Below are 21,072 nucleotides of genomic sequence, written 5' to 3' on the forward strand. Positions count from 1 at the left end.
TATATTCAGTTTGTAAAGTGAATCTGTGTTGTCAAAGGATGACGTGTTCTAAATACAAGTAATAAACCGAGTGTGCTGATTTCGAAATCTTGGTGTTGCGTTTGGCACTTTGGGCTTCCTAAAGTGGCATAGGTGTTAAACAGTGTGTGCTGCAGGTATTGCTTCTGAAACCAGGCCGTCAGAACAGCTCGTCAGAACAGCGTCACTGCAAGTGCATCGGTTCAGAGTAGCAAAACTGCATCCCACCATTGTGAAGGCACTGTTCATCTGTCAGACTTTTATGTTGTAAAGACAATGTCCCAGGAACCAATGCAGCTCAACTGTTTGTTCCTCTTTCTTCCTCCAGAGCTTAATGCCATGAGAAGACTTGCTGTGGAAGATCAGCAATGCAAAGTGTTGTTATTTTTGTCAGTTTTATCAGTTCAGAAAGAGTTTTTTGTTTTGTTTTGTTTTTTTTCCCCCCATTGTTTTTAATCCATCAGAATAGTGTTAAAAATAAAAAAATTCAGGGAAGTTATAGCCATTTTCCCGGTAACTTTGCCTTGCATGTCTTCAACCTCCTTCTTGGTATCGGTGCAAGCATTGGTACTTCTGCACGGAACGCCATCATGGCACAGGCCTGTTGAAATCCAGCTATTTACTTGGCAGGTAGAGCCAGGAATGGCCAAAGATTAGGAGTAGGGGCGTGAACCTTTTTATTTGGATGGTCATGGTTGCCTTTGCTGGCTTAAAGAGTTTGTGAAACTATGGTCTGGTCTATCTAAGTCCTGCTAGATGTTTTCTAGACCACTTTTGAGGTTCTAGAATCAACAAAGACTAGTTCAACCATTTAAAATGGTTTAAACCTCTCTGTGAGGGTGTTACATTGTACATTGTGCTTAAGTCTAACAGCTTCTCACTCCATAGACCAGTAAGAATAGACGTTAACATATTGCATTGTGTGTTTTAAATGAATCATCAGATAGGCAGCGTGCTGGCCTTTCATTCTTTGGTGAAGGCACTGGTCTTTTTTTCTGGAGAGAGAGATGACTGCAGGCCTGAATTTCTCATCAAGATGTTGTTCGGCACGCAGCTCGCTGAAGTTGGTTGTGCCCTGCCACCGCGGCTGCTCCCACTTGCAGTTCTGCCTCGCATCGCTTGTACAGCTGCTTCGGGGGCTGCGCTTTAAATCAGATCATTTCTTCCACTTATTTTTAATCTCATTCCCTTAATTGAATACATACCGTAAGTGTCTCCTAATACTAGTCCTGCAGAATGTTAATCACTTTTACTGAATTACATGTTTAAACAGCCAATAGATCATTTAAAAAGAGGTTTTAGATAGGGAGCTATACTTCTGCTTTGAATGTAGTTACAAGTCCAAGTTATCTAACTGCATCGAAATATCTAGTGAAGGGGGATAGAAGTTAGAAAACAGTCTAGTTTATTTATTAAACGTCCAGTTTAACCACAATACCATGCCATTCCAGGTGGGATTGCTAGTGGAAAATTATCATTTGACATTTTCTTTATTTTACTACTTTTCTGAGTGTAGTGAAAACAGATTTTCTAGAGCGTAACTGTGTGACACGGGAGGCCTTGATAGAGATAGCACTTTAAGGATGGCCATCTGACATTCACTCTGTCCCTAACACTACCCCTTTGAAATGGGACACAATTACATTAAAGGGGGGACAGAATTACATTAAAATTTTGGTATCATTATGCTGGCAGGTGCTCAATCTGCTTATGGCAACAAGACATCTCAAGATGAAATTGGTAACAAGCTTTAACTCTGAGGTGGTAGTGTTTGTAAGTGATATGTGCCTACCATTATTAAAAATAAAAAGTAAAAAGTAAAATTTGCGTTCAGTAAGGTGATGTTAATAGGCAAGATGTTAATGAACGCAAAAGTATTCATTATTTTAGTTGCATAAGAGTATTAAAAAAAATTCAGTGACTCACTAAATTATTTTTGAATTGCCATTGCTGACTAATTTATACTTTTATTTAATTTTTTAATGTATCTTAACATACTAAGATCTAAAAATTGAATGTGTCGTTTCAGGTTTGCCTGAGTCTATTATTGCAGCAGCATGTGCCAGAAGCGGCCAGAGAGTTCTTCATGTAGATTCGTAAGTTACTCCAATAGTTTTCCTTTTTCAGAGGTAAACTGGTTAGAAGTGTATCTGTGTCTAGGTCAGCGTGTCCTTCAGGACTTGTGTTTTGTGTTCACCTGGTGTTAAAATTACTAAAAATTAAAATAATAATGTTAAACAATTTTCTGCACTTCAGATAAGCTGTGGTAAATATCTGTGCGTGCGGCCAAAGTGGATAATCTGGTAACGTTTGACCTGAAGTGGAAAAAAATCTTACATGTTTAACTGTAAAATCCTAACTATTAATAACCAGTAAAAGCCTGTTACTTCTTCTCTAGAAGGTTCCTGCTGGATTTCAGCAGAGAGAGTGACAGGTAGCTTTGAGGTGGTGGTAGCAGCAAAACTTCTGCTCTCATTGTTAGTTGTGTGCCAAAAATGACAAGGTTGTCATAGTGTTTCATTTCTACGTCATTCTTGAGTTCTTGCCTTATCCCATCACAATGGGATAATGCACAGTGAGGCAGAACTTGATGCTCCATATTTAATGTAATTAATGATTCAGCTGAAAGAAAGCTCTCAGGATGGTAATAATTGTAAAGAAAATATGCATCGACCTCATAGCTCTTGCATATTCTAGCATTTCACTGTTCTGCCATAGTAACAAATGCTGAGATGCAAGTCAAGAAGATCTTACAGAAGTAATTCTAAAGACATCACATGCAGCATACAAGCGTATGTTAGTTTTGAACATTTTGGTACTGTAATTCTTAAAATTAGCTCTAAGATTACTTACAAAATGTTAAAAACCTTAGTTTACAGTAAGGAGATGTCAAAGGTTGTTTGGACTTTAAGCTTAATCTGTATATTAACAGTAGACCACTTTGTTTTGTTAAATGACCAGTTCTTTTATTTCAATTTCCATATTAATTGGTTATCGAAGTTTGTAGTAATAGTTAGCCACTGGAACTTCTTTTTCTTTTATCTCCGAATGTTTTTAGCCAGGATGAAGAACTTTTTTTAAAAAAAAAAAACAAAAAAAAACAAACAGCAACAAAAAAAACACCTCACAGAAGGAGGCAATTAGGACTGTGGAATTTAGTTTATTACTGTTTGTTTATTACTTAAACATGTTCATTTACATTCACATGTGATCTTCTTCTTTTTATGATGGGAGTGAAGGCTTCTACATTTGATTCCTTTCTCCTGTGGAGTTACTGTCCAACTCTTACGCAAGCCATGAGCTTTTTGGGTCAGAAGAAGGTGTTCTTAACAAAGGTGGTTTTCACTCATAGGAGTAGTTACTACTGTAGTTGGTGCATCTGCTCACCTAATGATGGTCAAGAATCCACGTCTTGGCAAAAATATACACAGTTTTGTACTATACAACCTCCCATAAGTAGGGAAGCATTTTGAGCCATTTGCTTTTCATGTTTAAGTAAGCTGGTACTCTTGGAAAAATAAAAAAATACAGAAAACCACAACTGATGCCATTTGAATTTCAAGTGAAAAACTGGACCTCTGGCAAGCTTTCTAAGACTTCATTTGAATTACAACATTTTAATTTTATCTACTATATGTCTAGTTTAATAAATCATTTATAGGTAAATTTTCAGGTTTAATTTCACTGAGATAACAGTATAATGGAAAGTTGATGAACAAAAAAAGGTTGTTTATATTCAGAATATCACTTTCTATAATATTGCAGGCTACATTGTTCCCATCTTGCAGGATCATCAGTTTAAATTGTTTTCAAACCAGAAGAAAATAAGATCTGGGGTTTCTGAAATACTTGTTTGTGTTAGGTGTACTACTTGGAATAATTTCTGTCTCATGTACTCTACAAAGGTCTGAGTTAGGTTAAGTACAAGGTTTAGAAAACATATATGAATAAAGTCTTTGTTTACAGTTTGCTTGCATTCGTTACCTTGTATAGATCATTTTATTACTTTTAATCTCCAGCCTTGTTTGCGTTTATCATAATATACTGCATAGGTGATTATGGTAGATAGTTTTGAAGTGGCCTATTATAAAATACTAAGTTCTAAGTTTGATTTATAAACACTGTCCAAGCATTGCCATCAACGGTAGCTAATCTTATTCAAAATAGTCACTTCACTGCAGTGTTGCCATAAATTCCTGTAGACGGATTTTAAACTAAAGTTAGCTTCTGCCAAATAGTAATTGAAGGAGCTCTATTTCTCTGTGCCAGCTATCTGTCTCAATAAACGTAAAATCTGTGGTTCTTTTTAGAGAGCTACATTTACTGTAGATATTAATGAGCTGTTGACATGTGAAATTTCAAGGATAGATATTAAGTGATTTAGAGAAGTAATTTGCAATTTAAAATGCGGAGATTGGCACCTATTTTAAACTCAAAGTTGTTGAAGGAAGGCAGATCAAGACTAAAAGTTGGTTACTTCAAGTGAATGTACCTCCCACAGTAATTGTTCATATGCATAGGATTTTCTCCTGGTGGTTTGCTATCTCTTCCAATTTTGGTCCTTTGCCTATTTTCCTCTATACAAATATAATTGTATAGTGGTTTGGTTATTGAGGATGGGGGATTAGAGGTGAGGCACGTTTAGCTACATTTTGTATTTAATTTTCAGCATCTAGAATATAACATATGTAGATTGTAAACTTGCTCTGGATGTCATTCTTTGCTGACTTATCTTTCCACGTAGAATTTAACTGGAAGACAAAGGAGAACTGTCAAGATGCAGGATTTTAACTTCTCCCTTGTGCTCAGTTTGCTCTGTCTACTTCTTCAGTCTTTCTCTTGTTTTTTGACCTCTTTGTATACGGAGTACTGAAAAGTTCCTTCCAAAATTGTTTTATCTGAGCATTGAAAAACATCACTATATCTGTGTAGTATGTTCCACTTCATGCTATGGCTGTCTCATTTTCTCACAACTTGTAAAATCCATAATGTAACACAACTCAGGTCTTCACATTGCCATAGCTGTATAAGCGCAGCAAGCTGAGAGGGGAAAGGTTGCTTCTCAAAGCAAGTCAATTTTTCGAAGAAAAAAAAGATGAATTATTCAACTTTCAGAAAGGACTACTAGGCAAAAAATTCTTAATTCAGGTTAATCCTTTTTTGGAAAAGCTGTTGTTAGGTTTGTTTAGGATGTGAAATTATAGCGAGGTGCTACAGTGTAAAACTGTCTCAACTGGTATAATTACCCTTGCTATTTTTGCTACCTTAGGATGTAATGTAATTAATGTACTATGGGGGGCTACCATCATCCCCTTCTGTTGAGCTGGAGGATCTCAAGCTATGTTTTGGTTAACTGTTTCTCTTGAAATCCGTGGAAACTTTTCGTGCTCCAAAACACAGTTACTGGGGCAGAACGGGAATTTCAAATAAGTATCTGTGTTCTCAATAGGTAGCACATGAAACTTTATGGGTTTGAAGCAGAGGTCATTTTGTTTTCAGACCCTTAAAATCGATGTGGCAGTAACTTCCTGTGCAAAAGACAGCTCCTCTGATGGCAGGAGACTCCTTTCTGAAAGATCAAATGTAGGACAGACAGATAGAGGCAGCTCTTGGGAGCGATCATGAGGCATCAGCAGCTTTTTTTCAGACATGACCAGTTTTGACTGTTAACACCATGGCTGTAGGGACATAGCATTCAGAGGGGCGGTCTTCTTCACAGGCACAGTCCAGGAAATACCTTTTCTGCTCTTACTCATGTTTTACTTGTGTAATTCATGCTTTTGAAAGTCCTGGGTTTCTGAAATTGCAATCTGTCTTCAAAAAGTACCATTAGGTATTCTCTTGGTTCAGGTTCCAAGAATGTTAAGTAGATGGAAATAATTTTTAGTTCCAGGCAGGGATTTACTAATGCTTTCAAAGTACTTGTAGAAAAAAAAATGGTTTTAATAACTGAGGAAAAAAAAATCACAAACTAATGTAGAAGTGAGAATTAAGCTTCTTGTAGAGGTACTGCAGCTACATTTCCAAAACTTAGCAAAATAGCATAAGCAATTCTGACATTACCTCTAAAATACAGATTCCTGATTTGAAAAATCTGAACTAAAAGGTGAGTATTTTAATCTATATGAAGTGATAAAGGAGATGTGAACAACTAGTATTAAGGAAATGATTTATGCTACATAAAGAAAACTTGCATTATCTAACTTGACAGAAAAAAAAATTCTAACTGTATTGTTATTTCTTCAAAATGTGTTTTCACAGAATTCTGTTTGCAATGTTTCATGCTCTTATCTAGAGGATAATTAGTTATAACCCTAAGAAAAAGAAAATCTGTCTTTGTAGTCAGCTAATATAGCAAGGGAAGGGAGATATTTAGTGATGTTGGAACAATATTTTAGCTTTAATTAGGCTTTGATCTTGGCTATTACTTTAAAGAATTCCTTGTTTTAGCCCATCTTTGGGTAATTATAACAAAAATACCAGTTTACAAATGAGTCCAAATTGTAAAACCCTAAGTCAATTCTTTTCTTTCTACTTCAAAACTTTTCCAAAAAAAACTTTACTCATTATCACAATAATTATGCCTTGTCTACCTTCTTACTGTGGTGTTTTCAGATGGGAAAATTAAGCAATCCTGATTCATCATGTAATGTAGGGTGAGATAATTAAAATTCCGACGAAAAAAAATCTGAAAGTTGATGCTTCCAGAGAAGATTAATATTGGGGGTTGTGTACCGTAACTTGGGAATGGTGCTCAGATGCCAGAAGAGAGGCAAGACAGCTGTGATTCATTTTTCGTTTGAGAAAGACCATACCATCTTCTCAGAACTGATTGAGCTTCAGAACAGAATTATGTGGTGCTTTGTTGAAAAGATTGATTCACATCAGTGGTGGTTAAAAAGGAAAGCAGTTTCAAAGGAAAATCCACCTGATGAACAGAGGAATGTTTACATCAAAGGTGTCTGGCAGCTCACAAACAAACTTTCATAACTTTCTATGAAAATAACATATCAGTTTCTCTTACTGAAAGTTTTAATTCTAAATGTGCTTGAATTTTTATTGGTATAGTTTCAAGAAACGCAGTCCTAATTTTAGGCAGGTGTTTTCTGCGGTTTCTGTGATCAATGGCCTTGCTTGTTCTGACAGCCAGATTGTATTCCATATTCAAGGAAACTTGGAGCTAAGCAGCAGATTCCCTGAAAAATAAATCTTTGTGGCTGTGGGTTTTTTGGAAGTCCCGGAAGCAACAGATAATATATGGGTATTGAACTTGTTATTCAGTGGAATCTCAAGAAAGAGGAAGAAATTGACCTGCGCTATTGACAGTTAAAACAAAGCTGACATTATCAGGGCAAACAACAGCAAGTTGCTGTTACGCAGACTGAAATCTGGCGGAATCAGGCATGTCGTAATAACGTTTAATCTTCCTCACTTTGTAATCAAAATGATACCAAACAAACTTCTTAAGCCTTGCCCCACATCATTCACATAAAGAGGTAAGTACGAACTCATTTCTATAGATGATTAGAATTTCTGGTTGGTAACAGATCTGCAAATGAAGCTGTTGTTCTTGGAATAACCAAACTGCAGGATAAACAGCTCGGGTATCCATAAAGTACAGACCGAGTCCTCCCCGTTCATGGCCTTAAACAGTTGAAGCCATCCTTATCCAGTGAATGCTGCATTTTGTTGTCTTTTCAAAAGATGTCCTATTTATGTTCTTCACTATTGCCTTGCAGTGGCTGAAAGACTTTTTTAGGTCAGTTTCTAGTCAGGAACAATTAGGCATTGTTTAGCAGACATCTGTCTTTCATATGCTAAGTAAGCAACATAGCATAGAGCATCACCCTCTGGTGCTGTAAGGGGGCTGACACTCTTAATGAAGTCTTTGTCGGTACAGATAAGCCTTGTCAAAAACATCCCCATCTTAAACAGTAGAATCAACCCCAAATTTAAGTTTTCATTTTTATTCTACTTATTTCTACAATCCAGAAATGGAGGTGCTTGTGATAAGATTCTAAGTTTGTTGGGTTTACCAGTCTGCGTTAACCTGTAGAATACAAAACTACCTTCCTTCCTAAATGTTCCTTTTTAGCATATGCAGTAACACTAGATGGCCATTCAGGAGGGCATTTTTGGTACCCTGCACTCTCCTGAAGTGCCAGCAACAGTGCCAGAGAACAGAGGGAAATCCTAAAGTGACCGTTTTATTTTGTAAGAACTATTGATTTTATCAAATGCAGTTGCTCCAATTGCAATTTTTCCCATTTAAGTTGTTAAATATTTAAGATCTGATATGCACGGTAACAGAAGTTAATTCATCCAGATGGCCAATGTTTAGAGAAATACTGGTAGAAAAAAAAGTTAAAAGGGCGTGTAGAAACTATCTGATCAACAGCAGAACTATTGATTTCCTTTGATTTAAAGCAGGTAAACCAATATTTTCAAGGCAGAAGGTGATATACATAAACTGAAAAATAGTCAAGGAGATAGGATCATTTTCTACAAATCAGTTCCTTTGGCTCCACCTACAGTATATGCAGCTTAATGATGATTTTGCCAGAGAATCTTAACAGTCTATTGTAATCTGTTCTGTAGAAGAACAGTAGATAAACAATAGAGTGAACTTTCTGTTACTTGACATAATGGGTAAGGGAGATGTGGGTTCTACTGTCTGCACCCAAGATGAATTTACTTAACCTTTTTGCCCATCCACCTCAGGAACTACTGTTAGTTTAGAGGTGGCATGTGGTGCTATTGTGTTAGCTTTCAAATCAGCTTCAATCAGAAGCTGTATGGCTGGCTTCGTGTGTCAAAGCTGGTAAGTCCCGCAAGAACTTGAAACTGTTGAGTGTACAACCTTAACTGGCTTTTCTGAGGGCAAAATTGAAACTGGCAGACTAGTTAGTTTGACTCCACATTAAGTAAAGATGACCACAGTGCTGTACATATTTGAGTTAGAGTTGGCCAAAAAAGCAGTATTATCTATATTTTTCTTTACTTGCAGCATCCTGTGTGCTTTTCTCAGCATTATTTAATTTACCATCTGAATAATCGGATACTGGACTACAGTTTATTTGATCAGAGATTAATAGAATGAGTGAAAATGGAAATTTTACATCTAGTCAAGGATTTTGAAATATTATACCAACTTGTGTACACTGCACCTGTAAAATCTGTCATCAAAAATATTTTGAATGTCTCAAAACTTGGTTGTTTGTCTTTTCCTTTAAATCTGAAAAGGCTGTGTATTCTGTCTGTCAATTTTCACTGTTGTTTTTTCTTTGCAGGAGAAATTACTATGGTGGAAACTGGGCCAGTTTTAGCTTTTCAGGATTGTTGTCCTGGATTAAAGAAAATCAGGTAAAAATTTCTCAGATTACTTATTTTAATGTTTTTTAGTGTTCAATCCCAGTTGTTTGCATAATTTATTATAAAACAGATTATCACAGTGTTCTTTCTCTTTGGTAATTTTACAAATCCAGTAAGTTTCTACTTACCACCTTTCCTGGTTAAAACTCATCTGTATGGCCTATTATACTAAGACTGATACACCTGATTATACTATTATACTAAGACTGAATTACCATCTGAGACCAAACAGTCTAGTGCTGCGTTGGACATTTGAGGTTCTTGAATTTCTGTAGAAGCAACTGTACTTTAGTTTTGATTCCTTTCTGAGCACCTTCTGCAAATTTCCTACACTGATGTTTCAACACCCTTTGGTTTTCTTTTGTGCTTTCAGCTGATTCTGTGTAACTGTAAGAAAGGCAGTTACTGGATCCTTGCATTGAAATGTTCTGTAACCAGGACAGAAAGATGAATCTTGATAGTGTAGTTTTCAATTACCAAAGTTTGTCTAATTCATGACAGTCTACTAGAAATCTTTTGAAGATGGTATTTATTTAGGAGAGTGAGCACTTAGACTGTATTAGCAAATGGCTGGTTGCGTTATTTACTGAAGCATTATGAGCTTGTTGGTCTGTACAAGATGGGATTTTTCAGTTCAGTCTCATGCCTGATATTACATTGTGCTACTCTGGTATGATCAGAGGAGTTGCTCAGTCTCAGAACTTTAGTATTCTCAGTTTTCTGTTACATGATTGAGATTCCTGTTTAGACAAATTAATATATATATTTTTTTATACGGTGTCTATTCAAAGAGTTTTGTATCAAAATTTGGAAATAACCTGGACGCAACAAACCTGTCTTTCATAAGATTGTATTCAAACTTACATTCAAATCTCTTATTAGAAGTTGCATTTCATTTACCATTATTTTCAGATCACTAGAGCTAGTAAAGTAATACAAATGTTAGTGTGCTATAATAAAGTAACCAGTTCTATTTTAATTCCAAAAATCTGTATGGAAAGGGCATTAAAACAGTAAAAACAATTCTTCATGTATTTTTTTAACATATACAAAGGTACAACGGGTTATTTGAGAATATAAAGATTTATATAGATTAATAGCAGCCAGGGAATGCAAAAAGTAATTTTATAATCCTTTTTCATAAGGAAAAGTCAGAAAACAGTGATGAATGTGAAGACTGGAAAAAACTGATCCTTGAGAATGAAGAAGTTATCTCTCTTAACAAGAAGGATAAAACTATTGAACACGTAGAAGCTTTCTGTTTTGGCGAGTAAGTATAAATACAAAAATCTACAAATTATTTTCATGCCCTCAGTAAATGATTACATTGTGCTTTTGGCTTTAAGCATTTCACCTTGAGTAGTGCATAGCCATAGTAATAGTAAAGGGAAATGGGGAGGGGTCTCAACTGAAAACTGAACTTTGTATTCATTATTTTTATCTTTGGAGTTTTGCACTGAACTGAACACTGTGCAGAATTAATTCCTGAAAGGTTCTTTAGGAGACATATTTAAGTTTAACTTTGAATCCTCTAGATAACATCATAGGTAGCTAGAGGAAACACTGATAGATACTTGTATAGAAATACATATTTATTTCTGTAATCATCGCAGTTTAAAACAAACAAAAAATGCCTGTTTTGCAATCTGAAGGTCACAAGTTCAGAATATTCCAGAGTTCTTTATTGCACAGTAATGGCTGTTAAACCTTAGAGCAGGTAAAATGTTATGCTTGCTTTAAAGCTTTATCAATTTAATATTGTAATTGTAATCATATTGATATATTAAATACTGTTCAGAGCCAATATTAGATTACGTTTCATAGTCTCTTAACTTTACATATGATTTTTCTAAGATGTGCTATTGATTGATGGCTGGCTCAAAAGTAAGTTCTCTAGCACTAAGACTTAACAGTTTGTTGAAGTGAGCATTATACTCAAGTCTTCCGTTTTGTCTTAGATCTACTTTTAAGCCTTTAACTTAGTCTGGCAGTACCATGCTGTCCATCTATATCATTGCCAAAACCAAAAAGAAAACATCCCCCTCTCTCCCCCCCCAGCACACAGGGGGTAGATAGATAAACCTAACAAAGAAAAAGTTTTTCAAAATAACACAAAACTTTCCAAGAGAGTCAATTATTGTGTTTCTGACAATTTACACATTCTGGCTAGATTCTGTTGTTTTTGCTTAACTTTTATAACTCCTATGAAGTAACCATTAAACATTTATTTTGAAAGAATAAACAGCTGGGTAGCAGTATAATATACACAGTGCAAATCTGAAATGAATGGCCTTAGAACAAAGTGCATCCATCAAAGGAAAAGAATACTGTGTCTACAACAAGCTGTATTGAAAAAAGGCAAATGGCTGAAAAATAAATAGTGAACACCTGTGCTGAATAAATTAACCAGCTGGTTGGCAATTTTTCATTTGACCTATCTGAAGGGGTTGCTGTTACAAGGCATTAATAAGACACATTCATTTTAAGATATTCCTTTGTTAGTACCATTAATTGATGAATGGTAGAAGATAATATTCTAAATTTACACAACAATTTGTCTGCAGATGTATTATTTTTTTCTGAATTAGGAGAATAATTGTTGGTACAAAAGTTCAATTTGAGTGATTTTTATAGACAGTTTTTACATTATTCAGGGATATTTCTTCCTATAGGAAGAATGTCATGAATTTAGATTATATACAGGTTTTACTCGTTCATTATGAAATGTGTAGAGATGCAAATCATACAAATGTATGTATTCATTAAGATGGAATTGAATAGAGTTAAAATATGTAAATACAACATTTGTTAAACTGCTTTTCAATGATATTAAAAAGACCACGTATTGTGAATCCAAATTTTATTTTGATTTTTTTAAATAACAATACAATTTAGTCACATTTTAAACATGCTGTTACACTGAACTTGGGAGAAGATAGAAAGAATTTTCTCTGAATTTTTGAGTTACAGAAAACTGTAGGATGGTTGAATAAAAAATACTATTCTTCATTATTGCATTAACACATCTTTATTAACACCATATTGCAAAATCCTTAAAATAAGTACAATAAGTAAGTAAAACCAAACAGAACCCCAAAATTGAATTGACCTTCATTTGTAAGTTTAATAGGGCTTACTTTTTAAAAACAACCGACAAAGTACTTTGTCTTTTATATTTTATACTTATTTAATGCTTGCAGTATAAAGCAAGAAGACATAAAAAAAAAAATGTACAGAAACAGACTTCTTTCATTAGTGCTTCCTTGTAACCATTCCTGTATTTCCCAGGGCAATATTTTACCCCATTCACAGATAAGTGCTTCCTGGTGGCTGTGCACAAGCTGAGATGCAAGAGACTCTTACGTTCATCAGCCCATACAAGCTCCCTGAGTTCAAAAGGAGATAAGCAAGGAGGAACTTTTAAAAGAGAGGATTTTTCTTCCCATTTTTATTTTTGACTTGAACAGAAATTGTGCCTCTTATTTCCATCTCTAAGTCTACAGATACTTGAAGGAGCATTTTTATGTGTACTGAATAATTCCTTGGTGTTCAGTGAATTTTAACCATCCTGACAGTAACTGAGATTTTGTACTGTAAGTTTGCAGGTCACCTTTAAAATCGTAGTTCATTAGTTTTCAGCCAAGATTAAATTGTTTATTCAGTGCATTAATGGCTTGTGGTAGAAAGATAAAAAGATACTGTAAAATTATTGCTGAACTCCTTTCACTTACAATGACATTGATTTGATTCATCTCAGCTGGTAGTATAAACTAAACTTCTAAGTTCAAAAGTACCAGTTTCTAAGGTAGATGTCATTGAAGTTCAAGATAAAACGAGTAGATATGATTAAAAGTGCAGGTCTGCTTTGTAAGAGGAATTTTAAAGAATTGTGTTGTGAAAAGGAAATGGACTAGATAGCACTTGTGTGGTCATTTCCCTCCTTTTAACTGCCTGCCTGTATCATATGCATATTAGAAATTCATCAGAACAATGAACAAATCTGTAACACGCAAAATACTAACTTAGCCATGTGAGGGAACTTTGTTCTGTATGGCCATTATTTGAGCAGCTAAACTGAACGCAAGATAAGAGCAGAAAAAAGTAATCAAAATTTCAACGTAAACTTCAGTTCAAAATTCCATGCTGCTCTAAAGGACTTGTTATAATAAGAGAAAGTAGTCTTAGTTATATAAAGCATTTGTATTTTCTTCTGCGAGTTTCATTTTTTACATATCCAAGCTTAATGACTTTAATGCCTTTTTTTGCATTTTGATTTTAGAGGGTTTTTATCTGTAGGAAAAACTTAGGTTGTGTTACTCCATTTTTAAAAATACCTTTATTTTGTTCATGTAGATGTGTACTGTGTATCACCAGTGGAGCTTTGATTTTCATGTTAAGCCCATTCAATCTTTTGAGTTCGTTAAATAAGAACACAAAAGTGTTTTCTTGCGTTTTTCCCCAGTAAAAGTACTCCTCTTGAATGATTTTCAGTCAAAGAAACAGAATTCTTTAGTGGGTGTGATACACCCGATTTGGCCAGGATAAAGAAGCTAATGCTTTTTAAGAAGGGCTTGAGCTTTCCATTCCTGGCACAGACTCAAAACTTTAAACAAGATTTAAAGACTCTTAAAGACTTTTTTTTTTCCCTCTTTCTTTCCCTTGTGTTTTTAATCAGTCAGGATTCAGCCAAAGATGTTGAAGAAGCCGGTGCATTGCCAAAGCTGCCTGTATTTGGAGCCTCTGGTGCTGAGGGGGTTGCTCAGGACCCAAACAAAGAGTGCCCACCACTGGACAGTGCCGTAGCAAGGGCTGAGAGCTGCGAACCAGAAAAGGCTGCAAGCGTGGATACAGCAAGTACAGTGGAAGAGAATGATACAGAAGTAAACTGTGAGAATGAAGGTTCTCCTAGTGTATCTTCAAGCGAGTCCGCTCTGGATTTGAGAAAAGCTGAAGCTGCACCATCAGAAGTTTCTGCCCAAGAACCAAAGAAAATCATGTATTCCCAAATTGTTAGGGAAGGCAGAAGGTTTAATATTGATTTAGTTTCCAAGGTAGGAACTTAATGACAGAGTACATTTGCTTTGCTTGATGCGATGAAATTAAAATAAGCAAACAGGCCACAACTTTTTTAAGAGGTCTGATACAGTACCTTTGAAGCAAAAAATACGTTCTCTGGAGAAGTAAACCAGCATTAGTACTATGATAATGAAGAGAAGCAATTTCATATGTTGCTCTTCAATGTTTGTTTATAATCAAAGAGGCTGTAAAGCATAGGTCAGAAAACTATCTATAAAAGTAACTACTTCCTGAAATTTAGCATGTAGGTAGTATCTGCAAAGCTGCTCTTTTTAAATACTACCATTAAAAAATACTACCATTAAAAAAATAAAAAAAGGAAAATCAATCTAAATGGAGATGTTTGATATTTTAAAAATGAAAAAGAGTTCTTCCTCCCCCTCCCCCCCCGGCTCTGGCAAAATTTGCATTGTCTCTCTCCAGCACTTGGACACAGACCTTCTGCTAGTGTCCTAGTGAGTGTTCCTGTAAACCTTTATCTTAAATTCTACCAGATTAAACCTTAACTGATTTATTTCAGGTAATCTAAGAAATAGATAGTGATGATTTACTTAGGCAGGATCATGTACATCACTGATATTTGGAAGTGATGGTTTTAAAGTACAGTGATCAAGGATATATAGTGTACAATTCAGAAAATCATCCAAGATGATTCTCTTAAGTTATGATCCCCAAACTCTTAAAACCAAATGAGCAGTAAGCTGAAACCTTCTCCCCTTCTCTCCTACGGACTGCTCACCTGCTTGCCTCTGTGTGATCACTTCAATTATTTTAATATTCTTTTGCACCTATTACATTTTGTTATTCGTTTACTGGGATTTTACTGTATGTACTTAAGAAGAGTTACAGAAAATATCTTGCAAATGAGTACTGTTGATGTCACTATTTTCTTTTGATGTAAGCATTTTCTCTTAACTCACCATTATTTTTTTTTGTTCATTGTGCAGCTGCTTTACTCCCGAGGTCTGTTAATTGACCTTCTGATTAAGTCAAACGTTAGCAGATATGCAGAGTTTAAAAATGCTACAAGAATTCTTGCTTTTCGAGAAGGAAAAGTAGAACAGGTATTGTAGAACAATGTACTGTGTGTGTTTAATCTCATCTTTTTAAAGTCAAAAAGCTTGAAATTGTTTTCATGAGAGTTTTGTAACAAGCTACTAATTAAAAATGGCCTGATACTTATTTCATTCCTGGAATGAGAAGGGTTTGTAAATGTTATATATAAATATTAAAAAAAAAAAAATGCAGTTCAGTAACGTATTCTCATGAATCTTTGTCTAATCAAATATTTAGACCATGGTCTGACTCAGCAGTTAATTCTTAAAGATTCACAGGTAGTAGATTTTCAAATACCTGGCATAGACTTGATTTGTCTCTCTGCTACTGAGGAGAGAAATCATTGGTCTGATAATGGCAACAGGAGATATATGGCATAGTTAATTAATGGAAGCTGTTTTCATTAAAACTGCAGTCAGAGGAGATGCAAGTGAAATTGAAGAGAAATTAAAAGGAAAAGAGGAGGAAAAAGATTTTAGAATATTTTTGTAGAAAACAGAAAACTTTTCTTGTTGTTATAATAGAAAATGGAAATAAATATATACGAAAGTAACTACAATAGAAGATAGGACTTTAAAATATCTGTAAGGTAATTAGCTATAGTATTATTTCATGTTTTTCCTACACAGAATATGGACAATATCTGAAATTATATTAAAAAAAAATGTTTTCCAGGTACCTTGTTCTAGAGCAGATGTCTTCAACAGCAGACAGCTCACTATGGTAGAAAAGCGAATGCTAATGAAATTTTTGACGTTTTGTTTGGACTATGAACAACATCCTGATGAATTTCAAGGTAGTGTTTCATTGAACAGTGTAACATCCTTGTCTTCTGAGTTCACTCAGTTATGCACGATATTGATAGTTCTCCTGTATTTTCACTTTGTTTATTTTTATGGATTCATTTTCAAAGTATGCTCTGACCTTTTCCAGTGTTAAATTCCAGACCAATTCAATTTAAATTCTTCTATTTAAGCCTCATCCGAAGAAGAGAGTGGGTGTCTATCACTTTCCTTCCGTTAGTCACTTTTCCTCTTCAACCTCATGTACCTAAATGACATTAAATTTATTTTACTTCCAGAGATAGTTAAACACATTTTGTTCCTACACTTTAAAGTAACCTGAGAAGTAACTTGGAGTATTTTAAGTCAGGTTAGTCTAATGTAAAGACTTCAGAATTTTAAAATTGCTCTTGGTGAGATCATTACATACATTGAAAGGCACACTTCTATTAGGAAGAGTTCATGATAGTTAAAATATTTTTAAAGCTTTTTTTGATATAATTTGGAGTTATGTAAGACGATTAATATGATTAAAACTTTTTTTAGAAAGTTTAAAAAAAACCAAACTTGTCATTTTATGCTTTGCATTGCTGTACAATAGGTAGTAAAATACATTCATTATAAAGCTGGTTGAATCTTAAACACAATACCATGGCCTGATAATAAACACTAGGCACAGCATTGATGGAAGTGCTTCTGACTCGTGTGAATTTTCACATAATTGAAAAGAGCTTAAGAACAGAACTCTGAATGGTATTGAAGCATGTTATTGCTTAAATGCAAGTCTTTTACAGAAACAAAAACAAACAGGTTTTATGAAAGTAACTGAAGGTTTTCAGAGATGTATAAGTAAAATGGAATGCTTGTATTATATATTTCCTGAAAGACCTGAATTTCTATGAATTTAAAACTGTGTCAGCAGTAGTATTAATTTGAAGGGGAAATGTGCTTCCTCATCCCTGGCTGCTGTGTATGTCATCTGTACTTGTTTGTTGTGAGCAAATCGTCAATTTCAAATATTTGAAATAAACTTTGCCCCTTCTCATTAAAAAAAGAAAAAGTGGATGACTTCTCTGTACACTTTAATATCTACCTCAGCATAGATTCAGCAGTACTCTTCTTGAATGGGTGTACTGCAGGATATCTGAGTAACTTAGCATCCTCAGGCTCTTGAAAACCAGTGGGTTTTTGTCCATAGCTTCTCACATTTCTCAAAAATGAGAAACGGATTTAGATCATTGTAACGTAATAAATAGAGGAAGCCGTATTTAGATGTTGCTGTCTAGAAGGTTTGAGTCTCATGCAGTTGGTTTGTGTTATTCTGAAATATTTGAGTGGAGTGGTATTTCTGTCTTCTGTGAAAACTAAATTTATGGAAGTAATTAAAATTCCCTCAGTTTTGATAATCCATTTTGAGCAATGTTTATTGAACGACTCATTTGCTTTTGAGATTTATCTTTGTGTATTTAAATAGAAAAGTTTTCTCTTTAAGTTGAAGTACATGAGAAAATACAGATGGCATGCTGTATCCTTTACCTGATTTTACTTTTTTCTCAGACTACAAGAACAGTACGTTTGCTCAGTTCTTAAGAACACGAAAGTTAACACCTAGCTTGCAGCACTTCATTCTTCATTCTATTGCAATGGTTTCGGAGACTGATTGCAGCACTGTTGAAGGTCTTCAGGCAACAAGAAAATTTCTTCAGTGCCTTGGCCGCTATGGCAATACACCATTTTTGTTTCCTCTGTATGGTCAAGGCGAGATTCCACAATGCTTTTGCAGGTAGGCCCTACTGTCTTTAATACCTTTCTTCAAAACAGGAAGTACTCAGTAACCTAATGCTGATGGAGGTCATTCAATAGAAATCATTCTACTAGCAATTTCTTGTTGGTTTTATTTGCTTTATATTTTCACTGGCTACAAAATTCTCAAAAAAAAAAAATGCACATTTTAGGAGGAAGAGAAATTTTTTATAGGATGTTGGAGCACCAAGCTGATCAGATCAGGAAACTAGATTTTGAAGAGTTCCATTCAGAAAAGCAGAAGTGTTGTAATTTATGCTATATTAATACTTCGGAACAGTTTTCGTTCCGTTACAAATAGAAATTGCAATGGGTGGTGGTTGTGATGGCTGCATTTGGTAATAAGTGTTAGGAAGTGGATGGGATAATTTAAAACATTGCTATCCCTTTTTAAAACTGGCAGAGGAGACTTGGAGCAGTGTCTGTCCAAAAGGATGACTGTGCATATTGGTAGGTTGAGAAAATGTGTCTTTCAATCTTCGTGAAGTTAAAAGGGGATGTATGTTACCAGTTTGTGTTGCTAATTCCTGCTGAGAGTGCATTTAGTGTTAGAAAGTTTTTTGTCCTTTCGTAGGTTTGTATTTAATAGCAAACTGGATTTTTCTGAAAGAACAAAAGTAGTGCCATGTGTCCAGTTTATTACTAAGCAAAAAACTACGCAGTGCTGACACCTTTGTTGTATCACAGACTTAACCGCTCAGGTCAACTGATGGGAAATCATACACTTACTCTTGGCATCATTTTATAGATCTGTGTCTATAGACCACAAGCTTCCATCTGTGACTTGAACAGCGTATAAGACATCCTAAAGCCCTGAGCCATCTGAGCCATTCTGCGCCATATTGCAATTTTACATTCCAACATCTTAAACAGCAGCCATATGTTCTCTACTACAACATCCACTTCAGCCCCTTCACTTGAACTGTGGGCATGATGTGTATTCTTCAGTGTGACTGCAGAGGTGTGCTGGGGTCATAGGTCTTGTAGGGGAGTTGTTGACTGGTGCTCTGGGGCCATCGAGAATACATGTGCAGAGAGGGGTAGTTTTAATTTTCAGTTGTTTCCAACAGTTCAGCTGGCTTTTAAAAGGCTGAGTTGTTTTTTTTTTCTTTTCATTTGCTGGCAAGCAGCCTTTCCATCTGCTCTATGTGGGTTTTTAATGTAGTAACCTGTAGGTCTGAAGTAAACATTAGCTCTATTTAAAAACTGGTATTGCACTGTGAGGCCGTTTTGTTGTCTGTGAGTGATGCATTCATATATCATTCAGTTAAATATCAGTGCAAAGTCCCTACTTTGTTCTTTGATGGACAAATTCTGCTTTTTCTGTGTGTGCTGCAATTAAGAAATTCTGTTTTATAGCATGCCATTGGACGTTATCTTCCTGACTTGTCTGCATGATAGATGGTGTTTTTCTTTATAACAGTACTTAAGCTACTGCTAGAAGAATGGCCTTAGTGGTTTGAGCCGATGTCGCAGTATATAGGATGGATGCATTTCTGTGTTGATGGAAGTATTCCAGAATAATCATTATACTTCGTGGAGGGTGTCTATAAAGTAGGTGTTTGGCACCAGCAGCTGGCCGTATCGTGGAAGGTCTTACTTGGCCTCAGCAAGTAGTGAAGGCCATGCAGAACTGTCCAATCTGATGTTTCAGTATTTAACTGTATAATTACCTAATGGTTCCTTTAGTTCACTGAGTAATTAGTTCAGTAATTTAGTTCACTGAGTAATGACTAGAAATGTTATTTGATAGCTTTTTTTCAATAGATTTTCATCGGTAACTTAAACTGTATTTGTATAGAGATTTATTTTAAGTGGAATTATGTAGTTAAGCACTCAGAGATTTTGGGAAAAAGATTTTAATTTTTTTTCCCACGTAAGGACTCTGGGCATAGTGATGCAGTAGAACTTGTGTTTATGGACATCATGGATGTTTTTCTGTTTTGTAGGACTTCATACATCACTAGATACCCGTACCTGACCAACAGATACCAATAGATTAACAAATTAAAAGATAATCAGAGATATGACAGAAGCACAAGTTTTGCAGTCTGTCTCACTAGACCTTAATCTACCTGAAAAAATTATTAAATTTAACTATATAACTACATTTACTACACTAAATTTAACTACAATTTTAGAATTTCAGTTATATGTCTTCCTAGGTAGATTCTTTTCAAAATAGTTTGTCTTGCATTCTGGAAAGCTCTCTGGCTTCATTTTGTTTGATGGCCAGCACTGTCAATTTTCTTGTCTATAACAGCAATATATTTCAAGAGTTAGCAATAATGGTGTCTAGAAGTTTTTAAAATTTTCTTATCAGAAGGCTTCCATGAGTATGAATGTGAATTGAACTTCCTATTTATACCCATTGCTTAGTGCATTTTAGGTTTGTTTTGGTTGGTTGGTTTTGTTGAATACTAAGTCGTACGAGTACACTAAGGAGAGTGTTTAAATTGCTGAAGCAAACCAAGAAGTAATTATGTTTTTTAAAAAAAATGTATTACGTAACATTCCGGTAAAAAAATAAAGAAGTTTAAAGTGTCTTCTTCTGTAAATGAACAAACGGTTTAGGAGGCAGTCACAATTTTTTTAGATTAATTGCAATTACTTTATCTGGTCTGCCTTGGGCATTATGTCTTGATAAAACTGAGGAATCCTGTTCAGACTGTATAGTAAAGTAGCAATGCAACAACCTATACATCATGCCCTACAGTTTTTATCACCAGGTTATCAGAGTAAGGTGTCACCTGTTCTGTGATTTCTAACCACCGTTCTATATTCTGTTTTAATGTAAACCTCTTAAGCGTTTCTTGCAGCCAGTTACACTGTGTGTTCTCATCAAGGCTACTGTTATAAATGGCATACATGCATATTTATGTGAATGAGTCAAAGACATTTGTAAGTCACATCCTTGCATTCCAAATGAATTCTGCATAAACAGTACAACATTTTATAACTACTG

General features: G+C 35.1%; 1 protein-coding gene across 1 annotated transcript in view; it reads left to right on the top strand.

The window, feature by feature from the left end:
* Window positions 1-21,072, top strand: part of CHM (CHM Rab escort protein) — a 58,365-nt gene that overhangs the window by 9,430 nt on the left and 27,863 nt on the right. Inside the window, exons 2-8 of the mRNA XM_068696904.1 lie at window positions 2,048-2,114; window positions 9,309-9,381; window positions 10,536-10,660; window positions 14,066-14,441; window positions 15,414-15,530; window positions 16,198-16,318; window positions 17,862-18,087. Of these exons, the coding sequence (XP_068553005.1) occupies window positions 2,048-2,114; window positions 9,309-9,381; window positions 10,536-10,660; window positions 14,066-14,441; window positions 15,414-15,530; window positions 16,198-16,318; window positions 17,862-18,087 (1,105 nt within the window). The remainder of the gene's footprint in view (window positions 1-2,047; window positions 2,115-9,308; window positions 9,382-10,535; window positions 10,661-14,065; window positions 14,442-15,413; window positions 15,531-16,197; window positions 16,319-17,861; window positions 18,088-21,072) is intronic.

This window comes from Anas acuta, chromosome 13 (assembly GCF_963932015.1).
Source record: "Anas acuta chromosome 13, bAnaAcu1.1, whole genome shotgun sequence".
NCBI classification, from domain to species: Eukaryota; Metazoa; Chordata; class Aves; order Anseriformes; family Anatidae; genus Anas; species Anas acuta.